The following is a 23,208-nucleotide window of genomic DNA, read 5'->3' on the forward strand; positions in this document are numbered from 1 at the left end:
CACTGCCCAGTAAACACCATTCCCCATCACCGCAGAGTTCCCCAATGCCTGGTGCAAAAGAAGAACCAGTGCATTCACTTATCTACCCATTCATTTTCGAAGTATTTACTGGGCATCTCTTGTGGGCCGGGCCCCGTCCTTGGTGCTGGAGATTCAGCCATGTTTGAGACAGATCAGGTTCCCAGTCTCACAGAACTTATAATCCTAGCGGGGGAGACAGAGAGTAAGCAGTGAACTGTGGAATAGCTTCAGAGAGCGAAAGAAACAGAGTTCATGGGATAAGAGCAAATGGGAGGCTCATGAAGAGAGTGCTCAGGGAAGGCCCTTGGGAGAAGCTGCCATTGGAACAGTGTGAGCTCATAATGATGCTCTACATGGGGTGTCTCTACATAGATGAGCCTCCTGTGATATTGGGACTATTATTATCCCATTCTACTGATGGGGAAACTGAGGCACAGAGAAATTGGAGTTGTTTGCTCACAATCACACAGCTAAGAAGGGGAGAGTTGGGATTTGAACCCAGGCCATCTACATTCCAGTAACCTTCTCTTAACCACATGCCATGTGAGGAAAGGCTAATACAGGCACAGGGAAAAGCCAGTGCAAAGGCCCAGAGGCGGGAGTGTGAGCACCAGAGAGGATGCCACTGTGGCTGGGGCGGAGTGAGCCAGAGGGAAAGTGAGAGGAGGTGAGGACAGGGAGGTGATGGGGGCAGAGCATGGATTATGGGAAGCCTCATGGACCAATAGGAGGACTCTGGCTTTTACCCTGAGCAAGACAGAGCCACAAGAGGGCTCTGAGCAGGAGAGGGATGTCATCTAACTCAAGTGTTCACAGGATCCCTCTGGCTGCATGTGAGGAATAGAATGGGATGCAGGATGGGAGCAGGGGGGAGACCAGGCAGGAGGCTGCTGGGGTGAACAGGACAAGGGTGGGGACTGTGGTGAAAGGAAAAAGGGGCAGATTCTGGATAGATCTTGAATATGGAGCTCACAGGATTTACCGACATGTTGGTTGTCCAGTGAATAAAGGGGAAGGAGTCAACTATATCTCTGAGGTTTGGGGCCTGCGCACCCAGAAGGGTGGAAGTGTCATTAACTGAGATGGGGAGCTCTGAGGAAGGAGCTGGGTTGGGGAGGGAAGTCCTGGCATGTTCTGACTGTGCTGGCCTGACCCCCCCCCTCCCGTGTCCCCGCAGCCCTGTCCTGCCCCGCCAACAGCCGCTACGAGCTCTGCGGCCCCGCCTGCCCGGCCTCCTGCAACCCCCCCGCGGCGCCGTCCAACTGCTCCGCGCGCCCGTGCGTCGAGGGCTGCGTGTGCCTCCCGGGCTTCGTGGCCAGCGGCGGCGCCTGCGTGGCCGCCTCGTCCTGCGGCTGCAACTTCGAGGGCCGCCCGCTCGCTCCCGGCCAGGAGGTGTGGGCCGATGAGTATTGCCGGCGGCGCTGCACCTGTGACGCCGCCACCAAGCAGATGCGCTGCAGCGACACGCAGGGCTGCCCAGCGGGCGAGCGCTGCCGCGTCCAGAACGGTCTCCTGGGTTGTTACCCCGACCGCTTCGGGAGCTGCCAGGCGTCTGGGGACCCGCACTACGTGACCTTCGACGGCCGGCGCTTCGACTTCATGGGCACCTGCACGTACCTGCTGGCCGGCTCGTGCGGCCAGGCCGCGGGGCTGCCTGCCTTCCGGGTGCTGGTGGAAAACGAGCATCGGGGCAGCCAGAGGGTGAGCTACACGCGCGCCGTGCGCGTGGAAGCTCGCGGCGTGAAGGTGGCCGTGCGCCGGGAGTACCCTGGGCGAGTGCTGGTGAGTGATGGGCGCCCACGGCCGGGTGGAGGGGCAGGGAATCCCCCTTAAAGAGTAGGGGTTTGGCCACTGGGGGAGGGTGGGGGTCTGCTAGAAGACCTTGTGGCCAGTGATTAGGCTTGGGGCGCCCCAGCCAGGCGGTGCTGCCTCTCCCTGGCTGTGTGACTTTGCCTCTCGGTGCCTCAGTTTTGTCCTCTGACAAATGGGATAATAAGATGGTGCCTCGCCAATGCGAGCCGCTTCACAAGGTGTTTGTGGAGGTTTGACGAGTTAATATTTGTAGGATGTTTAAAAGAGACCTTGGTGCCCAACAAGTGTTCAGTAAATGTTGACTCAATGTTTTATTGTTATGATCCCTCCAAAGTTAAAGATTGGTGCATTTTCTGGAGGAAAATTGATATTCAGAGAGTAAGGTGACATGTGAAAAGTCGGGAACAAAAGGTGTTGGGGGAGTGTTACAGGGGTGTGGGGGTACTTACAGATGGGCCCACAGGGTTCTGGATAGAGGGTTCTTACAGGGTCCACCACCCAGTAAATTTTATATATATATAATTTACTTCTATGTGTTAAATGCTTGACATACAGTAACTCATATGTTAATCTCTGTAACAACCCTGTGAAATAGGTAATCTTGTTAGAGGAGAATACTGGGCACAGAGAAGTTAAGTCAACTATTCAAGGTCACACAGCTAATGAGTGGCAGAGCCAAGATTTGAAGCCAAGCTGTCTGGCTCCAGAGTCCATACTCTTAACCTCTGCATTCTATTGCCTTTCCTGAAGAAAGAGATGGAACAGGCAGGGATGGAAGTGGATGGAAGACTGTTCCAGGCAGAAGGAACAGCAACTGAAAGGCTCTGAGGCAGGAACAAACATGAGGGGTAGAGGAACAGCATGGAGACCAGTGGGCCTGGAATGGAGAGAGGGAAGGGAGAGCGAGGTAGGAGATGATGTAGGGGATGGCTATGATAGAGGCTTTTGATTTAATCTGAAATCTGAAGGATGAGGAAGAGACCACCAGGTGAAGAGTAGTGGTTGCTAGGCAGAGGGAACAACAGGTGCAAAAGCTGAGGCTGGACTGAGCTTGAAGAGTTCAGGAGAACAGCATGGGGCCAAGGAGGCTGCACCTGAGAGAGTGAGCCTGGGGAGATGGGATAGAGAGGTTGGTAGGGGATGAAGTCAGAAAGGAGGGGACAGGAAGGGCCTAGTGGGTAGAGGATTTGATTTTAAGCTGAGATGTGAAGGGTGATGGGGAGGCAGCCAGACAAAGAATAAAGATGTGGAAGAGGGTAGGTATGTTGCAAGCATAGGGTACATAGGGTATAGCAAGTGCAAAGGCCCTGAGGCTGGGCTGAGCTTGGTGAGTTCAGGAGAGTATCAAAATGCCTGCATGGCTGGAGTTCCAAGGGTGGGGAATGAGGCAGTCCTGAAGAATTAAACTGGAGAGCAGTGAGGCTCGGATCATGTATGGTCTTTTAGACCATTGTAAGGGGTTTGGATCAAAGCTGATGCCTAGAATATGAAGTAGAGGTGGCCAAGCAAAGAGTGATGAGAGGTATCCCAGGAAGAGGTCACAACAAGTGCAAAGGCCCAGAGGTGGGAGTGCACTTAACATGTCCTGGGAGACAGCAAGGAGACAGGAGGGAGCCCGAGTGATGTGGGAGGTGGTGCAGGCACAAAGGTGGACAAGACCCAAGGTTAAGCAGGATGTTCTAGGGAAGGGGCTTAGATTTAAGCCAAGTCCTAAAGAATGAAGGGGAAGCAGCCAGGAGCAAAGTGGTAGGTGGTGTTCTTGGCAAGGTGAAAAGGCCCTAAAGTTAGACTAAACTGGGAGAGTTGGGGGAATCTCAAGAAAGCCAGTGTGGCTACAGCAGAATGAGTGAGGGGGAGAGTGGGAGGAGGTTAGGTCAGGGAGGTAATAGGGAGACAGATCCTGTAGGCTTTGAATGCCATGAGTTAGGGATTTGGATTTAAGCAAATAGTTGAAGGATGAAGAGAGGTGGATGATTTGCCAGGCAGTGGGAACAGCAAGTGCAAAGGCCCTGAGGTGGATCAAGCATAATGTGCTCAAGAGGATAGCAAGGAGCCCAGAGTAGCCAGAGCTGAGTGAGTGAAGGGTGAGCCACAGAGCCTTGAATACCCTGACCTATTGGTCCTCCTGCATCTCTACCCAGGTGGACGGCATCCTTCAGTACCTGCCCTTCCAGGCGGCAGATGGGCAGGTGCAGGTGTTCCGCAAGGGCCAAGATGCTGTCGTGCGCACAGACTTTGGCCTGACTGTCACCTATAACTGGGATGCCCATGTGACTGCCAAGGTGCCCAGCAGCTATGCGGGGGCCCTGTGCGGGCTCTGTGGGAACTTCAATGGGGACCCAGCTGACGACCTGGCTCTGAGGGGTGGAGGCCAAGCTGCCAACGCACTGGCCTTCGGGAAGAGCTGGCAGGCGGAAACAAGGCCAGGCTGTGGAGCAGCTGAGCCAGGCGACTGTCCCAAGCTGGACACCCTGGTGGCCCAGCAGCTGCAGAGCAAGAAGGAGTGTGGGATCCTTGCCGACCCCAGTGGGCCCTTCCGGGAGTGCCACCACACACTGGACCCACAGGGTGCTGTGCGAGACTGCGTCTACGACCGCTGCCTGCTGCCAGGCCAGTCTGGACCACTGTGTGACGCACTGGCCTCCTATGCTGCTGCATGCCAGGCCGCCGGGGCCGCTGTGCACCCCTGGAGGAGTGAGAAACTCTGCCGTGAGTACCGAGAGTGACGACTGGGGGACTCAGCCTTATGTATATTCATTAATGTATAAATATCATTAAGTCATTGAATTCTTATAACAGCCCCATGAGGTAGGGGCTGTGGTTATACCCATTTAACAGATGAGGAAACAGAGGCTCAGAAAGGTTGTTACATGCCTGGGATCATGACAGCTAGGAAGTCACAGATGCAGTAAATATTTGTAAGTTGGCTGAATACATCTGGTGGCCCCAGGTCTGATTCCCATTTGGCAGCTGTCATTCAGAGATGAGCTCCTAAGGATCCCTGCCTGCACATCTGGCAGTTGTCAGGCTGGTTGGTTTGGAGGACCTCAGTCAGGACTGCTTGTCTCTGCTCTGCTTGGTCTCATCTTCCAGCTGGCTAGCACAGGCTTCTTCACACAGTGGTCTCAAGGTTCGAAAGAGCAGCAAGGGCGGACAGCCCCCAGTGGGCAAGCACACTCCAGGCCTCTGCTTGACATCACATTTGCTAATGTCCCATTGGCCAAAGTCAGTACCATGGCCAAACCCAGAGTAAGGGGTGGCCAGCGTCAGTCTGTCACAATCCCCATCATACATCTCTGCCACAAACATATGCATGAGTGAGCAACATTTAATAAGTTTTAGAAATGCCTGAGACCATAGACTCTAAGTGTTAAAAAAAAAAAAGGATAGAGTGAGTTATCATTGCAAGTCTCGTTAGTACACAACTGATAAAAAATATTAAACACGTATTGGAAAGACATCTCTTAATGAGATGGATGGGGTTTTTCCCCAATAGTTCACGTCTGTTGTTGGAAGGAGACAGGGTGTAGCATCAATTCTATTTTTCATTTTGTAGATATGGTACTACTAAGTGGGTGGAAGTGGCAGGAGTTCTGCTAGAGCAACGTCAGTCCGTTCTTTGAACCCCTTTTGAGTTGCAGGGAAGTTAGTCACACTGAGAGATGCCATAAAACTTACTTTTTATGACTTCTGAGCAGCTGATTCTATGAGGCCCTCCTTCTGTTTTGTCGGGAGCAGAGCTGGAACTGATTTGTTACCAGTAATGATTTGTCATCCATTGTCTCCATGCTTATGGTAATATTTGAAATTGTCCCTTCGTGTCCCTGAAAGTTTTCACATCCCCACGGCAGCATACTGTGTTAAGATTCGGGACTGTTCTCTTCTGTAAAGTGGGAGAAGCACACTTGCAAAAGGGACGGTGGGAAAGCAGATGCAACTCCATCAGAGGCACATTCTCAGGCTGATCGTTTTAGGAAGGACTTGCATAATTAGAGCCAGGACTTGTGTGGCACACTTCCCATTGGGCAGGTTCTGTTCTAAGGGCTTAACAGCTCTCATTTCATCCTCACCACCACCCTGTGAGGTGGGATCATCAAGGAAATGGAACCGCAGAGATATTAAGTAACTTGCCTGGGGTCACACCGCAGGGCAGCGTGATTTGAGCCCAGGCCGGTTGGCTCCTGAATTTGTACAGTTAATTGTTGCATTCTATGGCCTCTGTAATAATTGAGAATCTCTTATTTCCTTAAAACTACTCTTGCCCTTGGACCCCTTGGAAGTTCTAGAAGACTGGGTTGTGAGGACTCAGACACCAGGCAGAGGGAGGCCTGGGTGGTGCCTGAACCCATGTGCCCAGCACCAGCTTCAGCTCTTGTGGATATTTTGCTATTCTCATTCCTCTATCTCCTCCACCACCACTCCTTTCTTTTTTTATTTTGTGGAAATATTTTAAAGCAAATTCTAGACATGAATTTTGCCACAAATACTTTAGTAAACATCTCCAGCAGGTAGGACTTTTAAGCAACACGACCACAGTGCTGTTATTACCAACAACAAAAATAACACTAATTCTTTAACATCCTCTAAAACCCAACCTGGGTTCGAATTTCCCCAACTGTCTAAAAAATGTGTTTTTTTCACTTTAATTGAATGAGGATCCAGACCAAATCCACACTGCACTGGGTTGATTTTTCTGTATTCATTTTTATCCTGTAATAGCCCCCTCCTTTTTTTCCCCATCATATTATTATGAAAATTTTCAAATATACAAAAAAGTTGAAAGAATTTTACAGTGAACACACATATACTTACCATCTAGATTCTACAATCTGTGTTTTACTATACTTGCTTTATCACATGTCTATCCCTCTATCCACCCCTTCCTTTGTTCATGGAAAAAACGGGTCATTTATTCTACAGAATTTCCTACTTTCTGGATTTGGCTAGTTGCTTCTTCACAGTGTATTTAATTTGTCCCTCTGTCCCCTGATTCTCTTGTAAACTGGATATTAGATCTATAATGGTGCTGTCCAGTAGAACTCTGGTGATGGTGGAAAGGTTCTATACCTAAGCTGTCCCTTCTGGTCACCACTAGTCACGTGTGGCTATTGGGCACTTGAAATCGGGCTAGTGTGACCAAGGAACTAAATCTTCAATTTTACTTAATTTTAATTAACTTACATTTAAATGGCCTCGTGTGGCTATCATATTGGCTTGATTGGGTTCAGTTTTAAGGGTTTTTTTTTTTTGGTTTTTTTTTGTGAGGAAACCACCTGTTTTATAATCTGGGATGACTGGAGTTTGGAGAGAGAAACAGGGATTCTTTTTTATTTTTTTCTTTACCACCCTGGCCAAATATTTTAATTTACTATAGAATTACTACTACTACCACTACTACTACATTACTGCTATAGAGTGAAGAAGCTAAAAATACTGCATTCACAAATACACTGCATAGATTACACACACACACACACACACACACGCATTTGCATGGTTAAAATATGTACCACAGATCCACAACTTGTTACCAACTTGAATAAGGTCATTAAAGACATTACAGATAAACCCAGACCACCGTTAAATTGGAATAGTATCTTAATTATCAGGAGTAGATTAACTGTGATATAATGTTTGCCAGATCCCACTGAACAGAGGAGGGTCTCCTTGCCGCTAGACCGCTTATACGTGTGAGTGTGTGTGAGCATGTGTGTGTGCATGCGTGTGTGTGTGGGGTGAGGTCCACGGTGTCCCCGGGGAGCAGGGATTCTTGATGCTGATGGCCGCTCTCCCTGCAGCCCTGAGCTGCCCGCCCCACAGTCACTACGAGGCGTGTTCCTACGGCTGCCCGCTGTCCTGCGGAGACCTCCCGGTGCCTGGGGGCTGTGGCTTCGACTGCAAAGAGGGCTGCGTGTGTGATGAGGGCTTCGTGCTCAACGGTGAGTCCTGCGTGCCGCTGCCCTCCTGTGGCTGCGTGTACCAGGGCACCTACCACCCGCCCGGCCAGACCTTCCACCCGGGGTCGGGGTGCAATTCCCTTTGCCGCTGTGAGGAGGGTGGCCTGGTGTCCTGTGAGCCCTCCAGCTGTGGCCCACACGAGGCCTGCAAGCCGTCCGGTGGCGTCCTGGGCTGTGTGGCCGTGGGTTCTGCCACCTGCCAGGCATCGGGAGATCCGCATTACACCACCTTCGACGGCCGCCGCTTCAACTTCATGGGCACCTGTGTGTACACGCTGGCTCAGACCTGCGGGACCCGGCCCGGCCTGGCCCAGTTTGCCGTCCTGCAGGAGAACGTGGCCTGGGGCAATGGGAAAGTCAGCGTGACCAGGGCGGTCACGGTCCAGGTGGCCAACTTCACCCTGCGGCTGGAGCAGAGGCAGCGGAAGGTCACGGTGAGAGCAGGGGTGGGACGTGAAGGGAAGGGGCCTGGGCTAGAGGGTGATCTGTGGGTGGAGCACGTGCAGCACTCAGGCCAGGGGCAGGGGGCACAGAGCTCCGAGCTGATGTGGGAGGCATGGGGTCCGCAAGGAGAGGAGGTGCCCGTCAGAGCCTACAGTGCGGAACCAAGGAGGGAGGAGGCCTTGGGGACCGAGACCTTCTCCCATGTGGCTCAGTCTCCACCTCCCTGCCCCTTGATTATCCCCTCCGGACATCTCTCCCACCCCTTCCACTCCGTCTTCCCCTCCCTCCTGGTCCCTGCTTTCATAAGGGTGTTATTACATTGAGACCTGTATTCGTTTCCTGAGGCTGCTGTCACAAGTTACCACCAACTTGGTGGCTTAAAACAACAGAAATTTATTTTCTCACAGTTGTGGAGGCCAGAAGTCCAAAATCAAAGTGTTGGCAAGAGATGCACCGCCTCCAAAGGCTCTGGGGGAGAATCCTCCCTTTCCTCTTGCAGCGTCTGGTGGTTCCAGGTGTTCTTGGCTTGTGGCCGCATCACTCCAGTCCCTGTCTTCGTTTTCACATGGCCTTTTCCCCTGTGTGTCCCTGTTTCTTCTCCTCTTCTGGCTCTTTTAAGGACACTTGTCATTAGATATAGGGCCCACCCTAATCCAGGACGATCCCATCTCAAGATCTTTACCCTGATTACATCTGCAAAGACCCTTATTCCAAATAAGGTCATATTCTGAGGTTCTAGATGGACCTATCTTTGGGGAACCACCATTCAACCATCTACAAGACCCTATTATTAGGCCCATTTTACAAATATGGAAACTAAGACCCAGAGAGGTGAGTCACACAGATCTTCAGTGTCAGGCAGGGGCTTGATCTAGGGTCTGACCTCTCGAAGTGTACCCTCTGAAGCACGGCATCTGCCACCTCCCAGGTGAATGGTGTGGACAAGAGGCTGCCCGTGGTGCTGGCCGAGGGCCGGGTCCGCGCCTCCCAGCATGGCTCAGACGTTGTGATCGAGACTGACTTTGGCCTGCGCGTGACCTACGACCTCGTGTACAATGTGCGGGTCACCATCCCAGGCAACTACTACCAGCAGCTGTGTGGCCTGTGTGGGAACTACAATGGCAACCCCAAGGACGACTTCCAGAAGCCCGACGGCTCACAGGCAGGCAGCTCCAATGAGTTCGGCAGCTCCTGGGAGGAGGCGGTGCCGGGCTCTCCCTGCGCGCCCACCTGCAAGCCTGGCGGAAGCTGTGACACAGAGCTGGAGTGTAAACCTGAGCTGCAGGAGAAATACGAGCAGCAGCAGTTCTGTGGGCTCCTCACCAGCCCCACGGGGCCGCTGGCTGCCTGCCACAAGCTGGTGGATCCCCAGGGTCCCTTGAAAGATTGTGTCTTTGATCTCTGTGTGGGTGGCGGGAACGAGAGCATTCTCTGCAGCAACGTTCATGCCTATGTGAGTGCTTGCCAGGCAGCTGGAGGCCACGTCGAACCCTGGAGGACCGAATCTTTCTGTCGTGAGTGAGGGGCAGAGAGAGGGGGAGGTAGAGGCACAGAAGGGGCAGACCCTGGGCCCCGCAGCCTCTCACTCCCAGGGGCTCTGACGCGCACGCCCTCTTTGCAGCGATGCAGTGCCCCCCTAACAGCCACTACGAGCTCTGCGCAGACACCTGCTCCCTGGGCTGCTGGGCCCTCAGTGTCCCCCCGCAGTGCCCGGATAGCTGTGCCGAGGGCTGCCAGTGTGACGCCGGCTTCCTCAACGACGGCCAAGCCTGCGTGCCCATCCAGGAATGCGGCTGCTACCACGACGGTGTCTACTACGAGGTAGGGACCTGGTCATCCTGGGCAGAGCGGGGGACTGCAAGCTGGACCCCCCTCCCACTGCCCATTAGCCCCACAGCCTGTCCGCCGCTTGGCCTCCTGAACGTCTCTCCCACCCACTCCTCTCCCCCTCGCCATGGCCCCACCGTGGTCCAAGTTTGTCCTCTCCCAGCTGGCTCCCTCCCACCCCTCACTTTTGCTCCCTCTGGTCTACCATCCCCAAGGTAGCAGGTAAGACCCTTCCAAATATGACCATAGGTCCTGCAACCTGAAACCATCCCCTGGCTCCCCAGGTCAAGTTTCGGCTTCGTATCCAGGTCTAGATTTCGTCTCTGTGATACCAGAGGCCAACTCCCTCTGCTTCCCTCTCCCACTCTCTGAGACTTACTCCTTTTCCTTTGATTTGAGTGTGTGTTTATCTAAAGTTTGTCTCCCTCAAAGGTCTGAGAGCTCTGTGAGGGCAGGAACCCTCTCTGTTTACCTCCTCATACGAATAATAATAGCACTACAGCAAACAGGTATATGGTGCTTACTATGTGCCGGTTACTGCTTTAAGTGCTGTATGTACAATATATATGAATTTATTTATTTATATGTAATATATATACTTTTTATATAATGTTATGTATAAACTTTTTATTATAAAAATTTTCACACAGGCAAAAGTCAAGAGAACAGTATAATAAATCTCCATGTACCCATCACTCAGCCTCAAAAATAATCAACATTTTCCCAATCTTATTTCATCGCTACCCCCGTTTCCTCTCCATTCTGGATATTTAAAGGAAATCCTTTTTCATTTCATCTGTACTTTATATGTATTATTAACTCAGTTATACTTTCATAAGTTGGTGCCATTATTACCTGAAACTTACAGATGAGGAAACTGAGGCATAACGAGGCTAAGTAATTTAAGCAGAGTGGTGTAACTTGGAAACAGCAGAAACAGGCTTCAGACCCAGGCAATCTGCTCTAGAGCCTTTGCCCTTAATTCCTATGTTTCTCCCATACAGCAGACATTTAGTAGCTATTTTGGAATAAACAAATGAGTGAGTAAATGAATGAAACTGAATGAATGAATAAATTGGGCCCCAAGGCCATGCTGTGCCTTAGACAAGGGGCCACCCTGCTGGAAGATGTCCCTTTTATGTCCTCCAGACCCCTTTATGCCCGGAACACCAAAGTTGCCAGAGTCAGCTCCCGCCCTGATAGCTGTGTCCTCTGTCCCACAGCTGGGGCAGACTGTACTCATTGACAACTGCCAGCAGCAGTGTGTGTGCCATGCCGGAAAAGGCCTGCTGTGCCAGGACCACAGCTGCAATCCAGGGCAGCTGTGCCAGCCCTCGGGAGGCGTCCTGAGCTGCGTCAACAAAGGTGCTGGGTTGGGGCCAGGGCCGGTGTGGCTGGGGTAACAGAGGACAGGGACTCTGGAGCTGAGGGTGATGTGACCTGGCTCTTCATGGTGGGAGGCACAGAGGACTAACGATTCAAGTCTCAGACCTGGGGACCCCTAGGCTGGGATTCCCAGGGCCAGGAGCAGTAGCTCTCCAGCGTGGAAGGCAGGGACTCTTATGGTGGAAACCAGGCTGTGGGAACCCTCAGGGATAGGTTTCCCAGGGCAGATGGCAGAGACCCTCGGTATAAGGCAGGGACCGGCAAACTTTTTCTCTAAAGGGCCAGATGGTAAATATTTAAACTTGCAGGCCATACGGTCTCGGTCACAACTACTCAGCTCTGCCTTTGCAGCATGAAATCAGCTGTGGACTTTGTAAGTGAAGGGGTGTGGCTCCAATGAAATTTTATTTACAGAAACCAGAAGCTGGAAGTGTATAGTTTGCTGGCGACTGGTATGCGGGTTTAGGCTTAGGGTTTCAGACACCATCCCCAAGGGGTAGAGGAGACTGGGACCCACAGGGACAGAAAGCAGAGTCCTGAGGTCTAAGGCAGAGACCCCACCAAAGCCAGGGTCTAGAATACAGGACCCACCTCAAGTGGAAGATCAGGATTTATAGAGACACACTCTCAGACAGGGGACACCCCTCAGGATTAAGTCTAAGCCACAAAGCCACCCCACAGGACTGACTTCTCGGGGTGGAGGGCACAGAATAATTCCCTTATTCCTGAGGATAAAGGGATATACCTCCAGAATTGACTGAGATCTCAGGGCTGATGGGCAGGATATCAGGGACTCCCAGGGACCAGAGTATCTTGGTCAGAGTCCAACAGGAGACAGAAGCCACACAGTAGCTTAAATAGGGAAAGTTTAACAGAATTCTTTGCTTGTAATAGGGATTGACTACTAAGGGATAAAAAGAACGCCAACGAACACAGGAAGAGCAGATGTAGGGAGCAGCCCCTGCCCCCAAAGGTTACCGCAGAGCACCTAAGGAAGGGAGGAATTGGGAAGACGGCCCCCACTCCACGGCTGAGAGGCAGGTCTCATTGCAGGGTGGCAGAGAGGCTGTGCAGCCTGAGCTGGAAGGTGGGAAAACCCCCACTGGGGTGCTGGCAAAACTCATTGGGAAGCCACCTGCCGGGGTGCCTGAGTGACTCCCTGGGAAACCAGCTGGGGCCAGTGAACCTCACCGAGTGGGTGTCCCCCAGGCTGCTGGCCCTGCTTGCCACCTGGAGCCTGGAGAGCAAAGCCCACTGGAAGCAGAGCAGCCCCTTCCTCCTGCCGTGACCCTCCAGCGCCCTCTGCTGACAAAGCCTAACTTTATTGGTGGATTTGGAGCTAAGGGGCAGTCAACTGAAAACTGGCACAGGGGGGAGAGAGAAGGAAGTTTTAAGGCTGGGGTCTTGGGCACAGGGGTTCCAAAAGCTGGGTTCACAGATTCAGTGGCCCTAGGAACAGTCTTGGACAAAGAGACCCTCGGAGGTAGGGCCTGAGAAATGAGATCCCCCAAGGCCAGGGTCTTAGGCACAGCAACCCCAGGGAGATAGAATCTTGCACAGAGGGATTGCCAGGCTATGAGACTTAGATACCGGGACCCCGGGGTCAGGGTCTCAAATGGTGGGACCTCTGGGGTTAGTTTATCACCAGAAAGTTCCTGCAGTACCTTGGTCTTGAGCACAGAGACCTCCAGGACCTGGGTCTCAGGTGTGGTGGCCCCCAGGAGGCTGGGAGCTCAGGTATGGGGGAACCCGGGCCCGAGGTCTTGGACACAGAGAACCCTGGGCTGTAGATGTTCTCATGGATGCTCACAGGGCTGGCATCACAAACACAGGGACTCCTGTGTCTCTGGTCTCAGACCTCGGTCCTCTGGGGCTAAGATCTCAAGCAAGGGGACCCCAGAGCCTGGGTGTCAGATGTAGGGACCCTAGGACCTGTGTCTTGGCTGCAAGGACCTTGGGGCCTGGGTCTCAGACAACAAACAGCAGGGCCTGGGTCTCAGATGTGGGGACCTTTGACAGGGTCTTGGACACAGAGTTTCAGACGTGGAGGGGTGCCCAGGGCCTGGTCTCAGAAATGGCAGACTGTAGGGCCTGCATCTCAGATGGGAGGAACCTGGAATCTGGTCTCACCCCCAGTTGCTCTTAGAGCCAGTATCCCTCGCACAGACTGGGGCAGATGATGGGAAGTAGCTGGTCGTATGCTTGGCAGCCCCTCAAGGTCCTCTCTCCTCTGCCCCCAGACCCGTGCCATGGTGTGACGTGTCGGCCACAGGAGACATGCCAGGAGAAGAATGGCCAGGGTGTGTGCGTGCCCAACTACGAGGCCACGTGTTGGCTGTGGGGTGACCCACACTACCACTCTTTCGATGGCTGGAACTTTGACTTCCAGGGCACTTGTAACTATGTGCTGGCATCAACCAGCTGCCCAGGGAGCAGTGCCCAGGGCCTGACATCCTTCACTGTCACCACCAAGAATGAGAACCAGGGCAACCCTTCTGTGTCCTACGTGAGGCTGGTTACCGTGACCACCCTCAACACCAACATCTCCATCCACAAAGGCGAGATTGGCAAAGTCCGGGTAAGGATGGCCCCTGAGCCCCCAGGTAGGGTGGGAAGGGTCCTGCCGGCCACAGTTAGGAGCTCAGTGCTCTCTCTCTTCACTTAGGCCTGAAACAAAATGGCAGCGAGAGCAATAATAATTACAACAAAAACATCACCCCTCTATTGGGAATTAAATGAGCCTAGCCCTTTGTTAAGGGCTTTAATGTAGGACTTAAATTTTGCCGTTTTAGAATTTGCCTTTTTAGAGATCCGGGTTTGAATCCAGGCTCTCCTTATGAGCTGTGTGATGTTGGGCAAATGACTTGACTTGGTGGGCCTCAGTTTCCTCATCTGTGAAATGGGGATCATAGCAGGCCCTGCCCCACAGTGAGGTGATGCATGTAAAGTGCTCAGCTGAGGATCTGACCCAGGTAAGCACCCTTGATTGTTTGTGAGGGAATAAATGAGAGGCCCAGAGCCTCCGACATGAAGAGAAATTGAGAGAGATGGAGAGAGAGAGAGAGATGGACTGCCCCTTTCTGCCCAGAATAATGGAGATGCAGATTAATGGCAGCTCACAGGGAGAGAATGAGGTATGGAACAGAGCAGGCCCTCAATAAACGATGGTGAGTGAGTAGAAGAAATGCCCAGACACACAGAGATGCACAGGAGATGATGAGAGAGGGAGGGACTAGGTGAATGAGACCCAGAGAAAGACCCAGAGAGATGGACCCAGAGAGAGAATGTCACACACACACACACACACACACACACACACACACACACAGATGCAGAGAGAGACAGTGCACAAGTGAGAGAGACACAGAGAAGGGAGGGGGCCCAGAGAGAGAGACAAAGTGAGAGAAACTCATAGAGAATCCAGAGAGAGAGAGATAGGTCTAGATGTAGAAAGAGGGAGAGAAACAGAGAGAGAGAGAGAGAGAGAGATAAGGGAGGGAGACAAAGATCAAAAGAGAAACCCAGAAAAAGCAGCAGAGTGTGCTTTCATTCTCCAGGGCCTGGACTAGAGCAGATGTCCATAATGTTTGTCAAATGACTATATGACCAGCCGTCACGGGGAAGGCCTTGGCAGCTCCCAGCCACGGCAGGACAAGCGAGGGAGGCAGGGGGCCAGAGCCGGGCCTCGGCATCTCCAGTGACCCGTGTTTGCCTCCCCTCCCCCTCTTCCCCCAGGTGAACGGCGTGCTGACGGCATTGCCTGTCTCTGTGGCCAGTGGGCGGCTTTCAGTCACCCAGGGCGCATCGAGAGCGGTGCTGGCCACCAACTTCGGGCTGCGGGTCAGCTATGACTGGGATTGGCGAGTGGAGGTGACGCTGCCCAGCAGCTATCACGGTGCGGTGTGTGGGCTCTGTGGGAACATGGACCGTAACCCCAGCAACGACCGAGCCTTCCCTAACGGCACGCTGGCTCCCTCCATACCCGTCTGGGGCGGCAGCTGGCGGGTTCCGGGCTGGGACCCACTGTGCTGGGATGAATGTCAGGGGTCCTGCCCAACATGCACCGAGGACCGACTGGAGGAGTACAGGGGCCCCGGCTTCTGTGGGCCCCTGGCCCCTGGCTCCGGGGGCCCTTTCGCTGCCTGCCATGCCCACGTGGCCCCTGATAGCTTCTTCAAGGGCTGCGTTCTGGATGTCTGCCTGGGCGGTGGGGCCCAGGACATACTTTGCCAGGCTCTGGCTGCCTATGCCGCTGCCTGCCAGGCTGCTGGGATTGTCATTAAGGACTGGAGGACGCAGGCCGGCTGCGGTGAGTGTTGGGGGACAGAGCAGAAGCTGGGGGCAGGGGTCCTGTCTCTTTGGGACTGGTTTGGTTTCACTCCAGTCCTTCTGGGTCTGTTTGTTTGTTTTTTTCTCTCTGTCTTTCTGTTTTTGTTTTTGTCTCTCAGTCTCTTGGCGCTTGTCTCTGTGTCTCCCTTTGATTGTCTCTCATCCTCTCTCTCCCTGTCTCTGGGTCTTTCGTTGTCTCCTGCTCTGTCTCTCGTGGTCTCTGTCTGTCTCCTCCTACCCTATCCTCAGACCCCACCTCCTGACACCATTCTCTCCCTTTCTTTCCCTCCCGCTTCTTCATCCACCCACAGAGCTCTCCTGCCCAGAAAACAGCCACTACGAGCTCTGCGGCCCACCCTGCCCAGCCAGCTGCCCGTCTCCTGCACCCCCCACCGCCCCTGCCCCATGTGAGGGCCCCTGCACCGAGGGCTGCCAGTGCGACTCAGGCTTCGTGTTGAGCGCCGACCGCTGCGTTCCCCTGGATGGTGGCTGCGGCTGCTGGGCCAACGGCACCTACCACGAGGCAGGCAGCGAGTTTTGGGCTGATGCCACCTGCTCCCAGCGGTGCCACTGCGGGCCTGGCGGTGGCTCACTGGTCTGCAAGCCTGCCAGCTGTGGGCTAGGTGAAGAGTGTGCCCTACTGCCCTCAGGCCAGCATGGCTGCCACCCTATCAGCACAGCTGAGTGTAAGGCCTGGGGTGACCCCCATTACATCACCCTGGATGGACACCATTTCAACTTCCAAGGCGCCTGCGAGTACCTGCTGAGTATGCCCTGCCACGGACTACCCCCGGGGGTAGAGAACTTCACGGTCATTGTAGCCAACGAGCACCGGGGCAGCCAGGCCGTCAGTCACACCCGCACTGTCACCCTGCACATCTACGGCCACAGCTTCACCCTCAGTGCCCGCCGGCCTCGACAGCTGCAGGTGAGGGGTCAGTGGGCCAGGCAAGAGCATGTGCCAGCCCTGGAGTTGCCTGGGACAGTTAGGGGTCTGCCACTACTCTGATTGCCTTTCACAGGTTAACAGGGCAGATGGAGGGATCGAGAGTATAGGCCTTGGAGCTGGATGGCTTGGAGTAGTGGCTTCCCCATCTCTGAGCCTTAGTTTATTCCTCTGTAAAATGGGTCTAAGAACAGTACCTGCTTCGGAGGGTAGTGTGAGGAGCCAGTGACATCGTGCCTATAGTCGCTCATTATTAGTACTACTACTAATTACAAGGGGGGAGGTCACGTGCACAGGGACCCTACCCGCCACCCCCCGCCACTAGATAGTGGAGTCAGGATTCGAATCTGTGCCTGCGACGTTCACTACCCCCACTCCCACCCCGACCCTGTAGGTGGACGGCAAGCTGGTGGCGCTGCCCTTCCAGCTGGACTCGCGCCTGCGCGCGCACCTGAGCGGCGCCGACGTGGTGGTAACCACGGCCACGATGATCTCGCTGGCTTTCGACGGAGACAACAACGTGCGCCTGCGCGTGCCGGCGGCGTACGCGGGCGCCCTTTGTGGCCTGTGCGGGAACTACAACCAGAACCCGAAAGACGACCTGAATGCGGTGGGCGGGAACCCGGGCGGCTGGCAAGTGGGCGGCGCCAAGGGATGCGAAGAGTGCGTGCCCGGGCCGTGCCCGCAGCCCTGCACGCAGGAGCAGCAGGAGCCCTTCGGCGGCCCGGACGCCTGCGGCGTGATCTCTGCCCCCGACGGCCCGCTGGTTCCTTGCCACAGCCGCGTGCCGCCCGCGCAGTACTTCCAGGCCTGTTTGCTGGACACCTGCCAGGCTCAGGGCCATCCGGGAGGCCTCTGCCCTGCCGTGGCCGCCTATGTGGCAGCCTGCCAGGCCGCTGGGGCCCAGCTCGGCGAGTGGAGGCGGCCGGACTTCTGTCGTGAGTACTGATCCATGCATGGGCCGCATAGCAGGGGTCTCCCCTCCTCCCCCGTTCCCAGGGCTCTAAGACAAGAGCCTTGTTCTCGGTGGGGCTTAGGCACCACCCTGCCTCCCCTGAGCCCAGATATCTCCTGCGAAAGAAACATCTTGGCGTTCACACACTGAAATATACCAGGTCACATACTGAAGTGGTGGAGACTCAGATACACGTGGTTGGAAACCCTGCGTCCAGTACCCTCTCAGGATTCATGCGCTCAGATAGACTGGGGTGGCTGACCCTGTCCAAGCTACACAGCTAGATAACACCTGGTCAGGTAGATTCTCTCAGCTCCCCCTGGTCAGAGAGACCTAGAGAGTTACACCTGGTCAGATGCCCCTAGACGGTTTTAAACAGGGAAATACACAGGGTCGGATAGAACTGGTCCCATAACCTCAGACAGAGACTCCTCTGGTTAGAGACACTTGATCACATTTACACTGAGACACACTTAGGCAGATACACCCACGTAGAATCAGGACCCTGACATAGCCCCAGGCAGATACATACAGATTCATGGCCAGATAGTCCTGGGCAGTTCCCCTCAGACAGATCTCCTGGTCAGATTTATCCTGTCAGCTTCACCCAATCCACATACATGTGGTCAGAGTCACACACTGACAGACCCTGTCGTCGAGACCGTGAGAGGCTCCAGGTCAGACACTGACAGTCAGGCATACTCGTGTGGATTCATACCCCAAGGTATATCTGGGCCCACACCCCGGCCAGATTCACACCCTGAGATACTCACAGTTGGTTCCTGCATATCTTGGTCAGATGTATGAGGTTGGATTCACCCAGTCAGATCGACTCGATCTTTAGAAACACTTGATCCGGTTGACACACTACCTGGGCAGAGAGACCCCAGATCCCCACACTGAATCCCCCCATTAGATGTAGTGGATCAGGCACCCCGCTCAGATCCCCAGACAGATTCACTCACGAAATGTGCTCAGACAAAACATACAGATTCACCTGGGCAGGTTCTCCCGCTCCGTGCCTCCCCTGTGTCCCCCTCCCTCGTGCCTGCCTCGCTCATTCCCCTCTCGTCCCCACAGCCCTCCAGTGCCCGGCCCACAGTCACTACAAGCTCTGTGGTGACTCCTGCCCTGTGAGCTGCCCGAGCCTCTCAGCGCCCGAGGGCTGCGAATCCACCTGCCGGGAGGGCTGTGTCTGCGACGCTGGCTTTGTGCTTAGTGGAGACACCTGCGTGCCTGTGGGCCAGTGCGGCTGCCTCCACGAGGGCCGCTACTACCCGCTGGGCGAGGACTTCTACCCGGGTTCTGAGTGTGGGCGGCGCTGCAAGTGTGGGCCGGGCGGCCAGGTCAGCTGCCAGGAGGGCGCGGCCTGTGGGCCCTATGAGGAGTGCCGGTTACAGGACGGGGTCCAGGCCTGTCGCCCTACAGGCTGTGGCCGCTGCCTGGCCAGCGGGGGCGTCCACTACATTACCCTCGACGGCCGTGCCTACGACCTGCATGGTTCCTGCTCCTATATCTTGGCCCAGGTCTGCCACCCGCAGCCTGGGGACGAGGACTTTACCATTGTGCTTGAGAAGAATGCGGCTGGAGATCCCCAGCGTCTGGTGGTTACTGTGGCTGGCCAGGTTGTGGGCCTGGCTCGAGGGCCGCAGGTGAGTGGACATGGCCTTGCCCTGGGGGTCTGAGGGCAACCTGGCCCCACCTTGGGGGCTCTGAGGGGGACAGGGCCCACCCTGGGGGTTTTGAGCGAGATATGACCCCACCCCAGTGGGGGAATGAACGAGACACAGCCCTGCCCTGGGGTCTCTGAGGGGGACACGACCCTGCCCTGGGAAGTCTGGGGAGGACATGGCCCCAACGCAATGTGACTGAGAGAGAGACAGCTGCATCCTGGGAGTCTGAGGGAACTGCCTTACCTGCCTTACCTGTGCTTCTATGAGTCCCTGACGCATCTGACCCTCCATCCAGGTCACTGTGGACGGCGAGGCCGTAGCCCTGCCTGTGGCTGTGGGCCACGTGCGGGTGACCGCCGAGGGCCGGAACATGATTCTGCAGACCACCAAGGAGCTGCGTCTTCTCTTTGACGGCGATGCCCACGTCCTCATATCCATCCCTAGCCCCTTCCGTGACCGGCTTTGTGGCCTCTGTGGGAACTTCAACGGCAACTGGAATGATGACTTTGTCCTGCCCGATGGCGCTGTGGCCCCCAGCGTGGATGCCTTTGGAGCCGCATGGCGGGCGCCCAGCTCCTCCCAGGGCTGTAGCGAGGGCTGCGGGCCCCAGGGCTGCCCCCTGTGCTCAGCAGAGGAGACGGCGCCGCATGAGAGCCTTGAGGCCTGCGGGCGGCTCCGGGATGTCAAGGGCCCCTTCTCCGCCTGCCATGCGTCTCTGAGCCCCTCTGAGTACTTCCGCCAGTGCGTGTATGACCTCTGTGCCCAGAAGGGCAACAGTGCCGCCCTCTGCCGCAGCCTGTCAGCCTACACAGCGGCCTGCCAGGCAGCTGGCGTGGCCGTGAAGCCCTGGAGGACAGACAGCTTCTGCCGTGAGTGTCCATGGGCCCCTGGGAGGACTTCAGCCCAGGCTCGGGGGCCCCCTCTGGCCTGCTCCCTGTCCTGTCTGCGTCTCAGGAGCAGTCCCCAGCTCCTCCCACAGCACACCCTGCTGGCTTCCCTCCTGCCTGGCTGACTGGCCCTTCTCAGACTCCTTTCAGGGACCCGCTCTCCTGAGACCTCAGATACAGTTCTTCTCAAGGCCCATCCTGAACATTTTTGTGGCGACCTTGGAGGGTGGGTCGGGCAGGTCAGAAGCTCACACAATAAAGCCTGAGTCTGTGGCTCACCCAGTTCCTCCAGGATGGGACCATAGCCCCTCAGATCCTTTAGGACAAGGCTGTAGCTCCCTCAGACGCCCAGCCTAAGACTGTACCTCTTAGATACCCCCAGTTAGGGCTTATCTGTTTCCTTCAAACCCCCAGGACAGGGCCATGTCTCCTTGGACTCTCCTGGACAAGGCAGTGGCCACTCATGCCCCCAGGGCAGGGCTGTGTCTCCTTCATTCTCCTCAGGGTAGGACCTACATCCAGGCCCATACCTACCCTTATAGCCTTAGATTTGTCCTCGGTGCTGGCAGTAGACACTGTCTGTCTCCATGTCTGACCTCTCTCCTGACTGCCAGCCTCATGGGTCCAGTGACCTCCTGGACACTTTCCACTTGGTGCCCTCAGGGTCCCTCACACACCTCCTATTCCTTGATCCTGGTCCTCATCTCGGGGCAGCCACACCATCCACCAGTTGCTGAGCCAGAGCCCAGACCCTCACTCTGGTTGCTCCCCCTGCATCCTCACAGCTCCCATCCTGGCCCTGACCCCTCTGCCTCTGCTTCCCGCACCCTGGCCCGGACCTTCTGTCTGTATTTCCCCAGTGCAGCCCTGGGCCATCACTATCTGTCCCACTGACATGAGCTCCATAGGGCAGGGCCTGGAGCTGTCTTCCTTGCTGTGTCCCCAGCACTGGCAGCCCAGAGCTGGGTGTGCAGTAGGCCCCATTCGTTATTCAGTGGCCGTGTGTAGGTGTGACGCCACCCTGCCTTCTCTCTCCGCAGCGCTCCAGTGCCCTGCCCACAGCCACTACTCCGTCTGCACGCGCTCCTGCCAGGGCTCCTGTGCGGCTCTCTCTGGCCTCACGGGCTGCACCACCCGCTGCTTTGAGGGCTGTGAGTGTGACGACCGCTTCCTGCTGTCCCAGGGTGTCTGCATCCCTGTCCAAGACTGCGGCTGCACCCATGACGGCCGATACTTGCCGGTAAGCAGGAGCTTGAGATGGGCAGGGAGGGTGGAGGTGCTTGAGGGGGACTCAGAGTTTCTGTGCTGACCGCCTCGAGGATGGGGACAGAGAGGCTGCCACCACTTCCCTGCTGTGTGACTCAATGTTAGTAACGTTCCTGTGTTAGTTTCCTGTGGCTGCTGTGACGAATGACCGCAACTCGGTGCTTTAAAACAAGAGAAATTTATTCTCTCACAGTTCTGGAGACCAGAAGACAGAAATCAGGATAACTGGGGCAAGATGTCGGCAGGGCGGCACTCCCTCCAGAGGCTCTAGGGGAAAACCTGTTCCTTGCCTCTCCCAGCTTTTGGTGGCTGCAGGCATTCCTTGGCTTATGGCCACATCACTCCAATTTCTGCTTCCATGTCACATTTCCCCTCCTCTTCTGTGTCATAAAATTTCCCTCTGGCTCCTTCTTATAAGGATACACTTGATTGTATTTAAGGCCCACCCAGGGTAATCTCAACATCTCAAGATTCTTAATCACAACTGCAAACACCCTTTTTCCATATAAGGTAACATTTACTGGGTCTAGGACCTGATGTCTTTGGGGAGGCCATTATCGGGCCTACTACAGTCTCCTTCCTGAGCCTCATTTTCTCCATCTGTAAAATGGGGTTAATCATCATCCTTGCACCATAGGTGTCTGAGGAATCGGGGGTGATTGTGCTTGAAAGGCACTCACTGAGCACTGGGCCTCACCCTCAATGTTCATCACACTCAGTAAAAATAATAGTAATTTACAGCAGCACAGCTACAGTCATTTAATAATGGGAATCGAAAGTTAATAATTGATTTACTTTTGTGACTGATATTTTTTGAGCTCTTACTATGCACCAAGTTTGTCATAGACGTCATTTGATAGTCACAGCAATTCTACAAGACACGTACTATTGTTATTTTCCCCATTTTATGGATGACAAAGAGAAGTCAGCCCAAGGCTACCCGTTAGCAAGTGGGGAGTCTGGGATGCACACCCCAGCAGCCTGGGCTCACCTTCTGAACTACTAGGCTGTCCTGCTTCTTCAAAAGCATATTTATCAAATAAAGGAAAGATGGATTACCACATCCCTTCCCCGTTCCTCCCAGTTTTATTAACGGCAGAAAGGTAGGCTAGAGTGTCTAGAAGTGTAGGACTTCTGCGGAAGAAGATGCCAAACTCCTCCTACTCCTTCCTTCAGGCCTCACCGCCTACAGGAAGCCCTCTCTGATCCCCTAGGCTGGGTTAGGCTCCTCCTCTGGACTCCCACAGACCCCTCTGCTTCCCCATGCCAGCCTTGACCGCTCTGCCCATGCTAGAAGGTTTCTTGGATTTGTGGGTCTGATATTCAGGGGAGAGGTCTGGGCTGGAGACATAAATGTGAGAGTCATCAGTATAGAGATGGTAATTTTTTTTAATTAAATGTATTCATTTTGTTTAAAGTTCTCAAACTTTTATTTTTAAATAATTCAAATTTAAGAAAAATTGCAAGAATAGTACAAAGAACTCCTGCCTACCCTTTACTCAGGTACTTCGAATGTTGACCTTTTTTGCCACTATCATGCCCTCTCTCTCTCTCTCTCTCTCTCTCTCCATATATATATATATATATATATATATATATATATATATATATATATGTTTGTATGCATACACACATACTGCTTTTCCTGCACCATTTGAGAGTATGATGCAGACATAGTACCCCTTTACCGCTAAATACTTTTGCA

At 54.4% G+C, this 23,208-nt stretch overlaps 1 protein-coding gene across 1 annotated transcript in view; it reads left to right on the forward strand.

Annotated features, from left to right (window-relative positions):
- The window catches only part of FCGBP (Fc gamma binding protein), a 38,604-nt gene that overhangs the window by 10,205 nt on the left and 5,191 nt on the right, over positions 1-23,208 (forward strand). Inside the window, exons 4-16 of the mRNA XM_059904086.1 lie at positions 1,199-1,803; positions 3,975-4,542; positions 7,632-8,224; positions 9,163-9,748; positions 9,856-10,055; positions 11,285-11,426; positions 13,688-14,025; positions 15,183-15,756; positions 16,088-16,704; positions 17,117-17,660; positions 18,758-19,329; positions 19,646-20,219; positions 21,278-21,477. Of these exons, the coding sequence (XP_059760069.1) occupies positions 1,199-1,803; positions 3,975-4,542; positions 7,632-8,224; positions 9,163-9,748; positions 9,856-10,055; positions 11,285-11,426; positions 13,688-14,025; positions 15,183-15,756; positions 16,088-16,704; positions 17,117-17,660; positions 18,758-19,329; positions 19,646-20,219; positions 21,278-21,477 (6,113 nt within the window). The remainder of the gene's footprint in view (positions 1-1,198; positions 1,804-3,974; positions 4,543-7,631; positions 8,225-9,162; positions 9,749-9,855; positions 10,056-11,284; positions 11,427-13,687; positions 14,026-15,182; positions 15,757-16,087; positions 16,705-17,116; positions 17,661-18,757; positions 19,330-19,645; positions 20,220-21,277; positions 21,478-23,208) is intronic.

This window comes from Balaenoptera ricei, chromosome 19, assembly GCF_028023285.1.
Source record: "Balaenoptera ricei isolate mBalRic1 chromosome 19, mBalRic1.hap2, whole genome shotgun sequence".
Classification (NCBI taxonomy): Eukaryota; Metazoa; Chordata; class Mammalia; order Artiodactyla; family Balaenopteridae; genus Balaenoptera; species Balaenoptera ricei.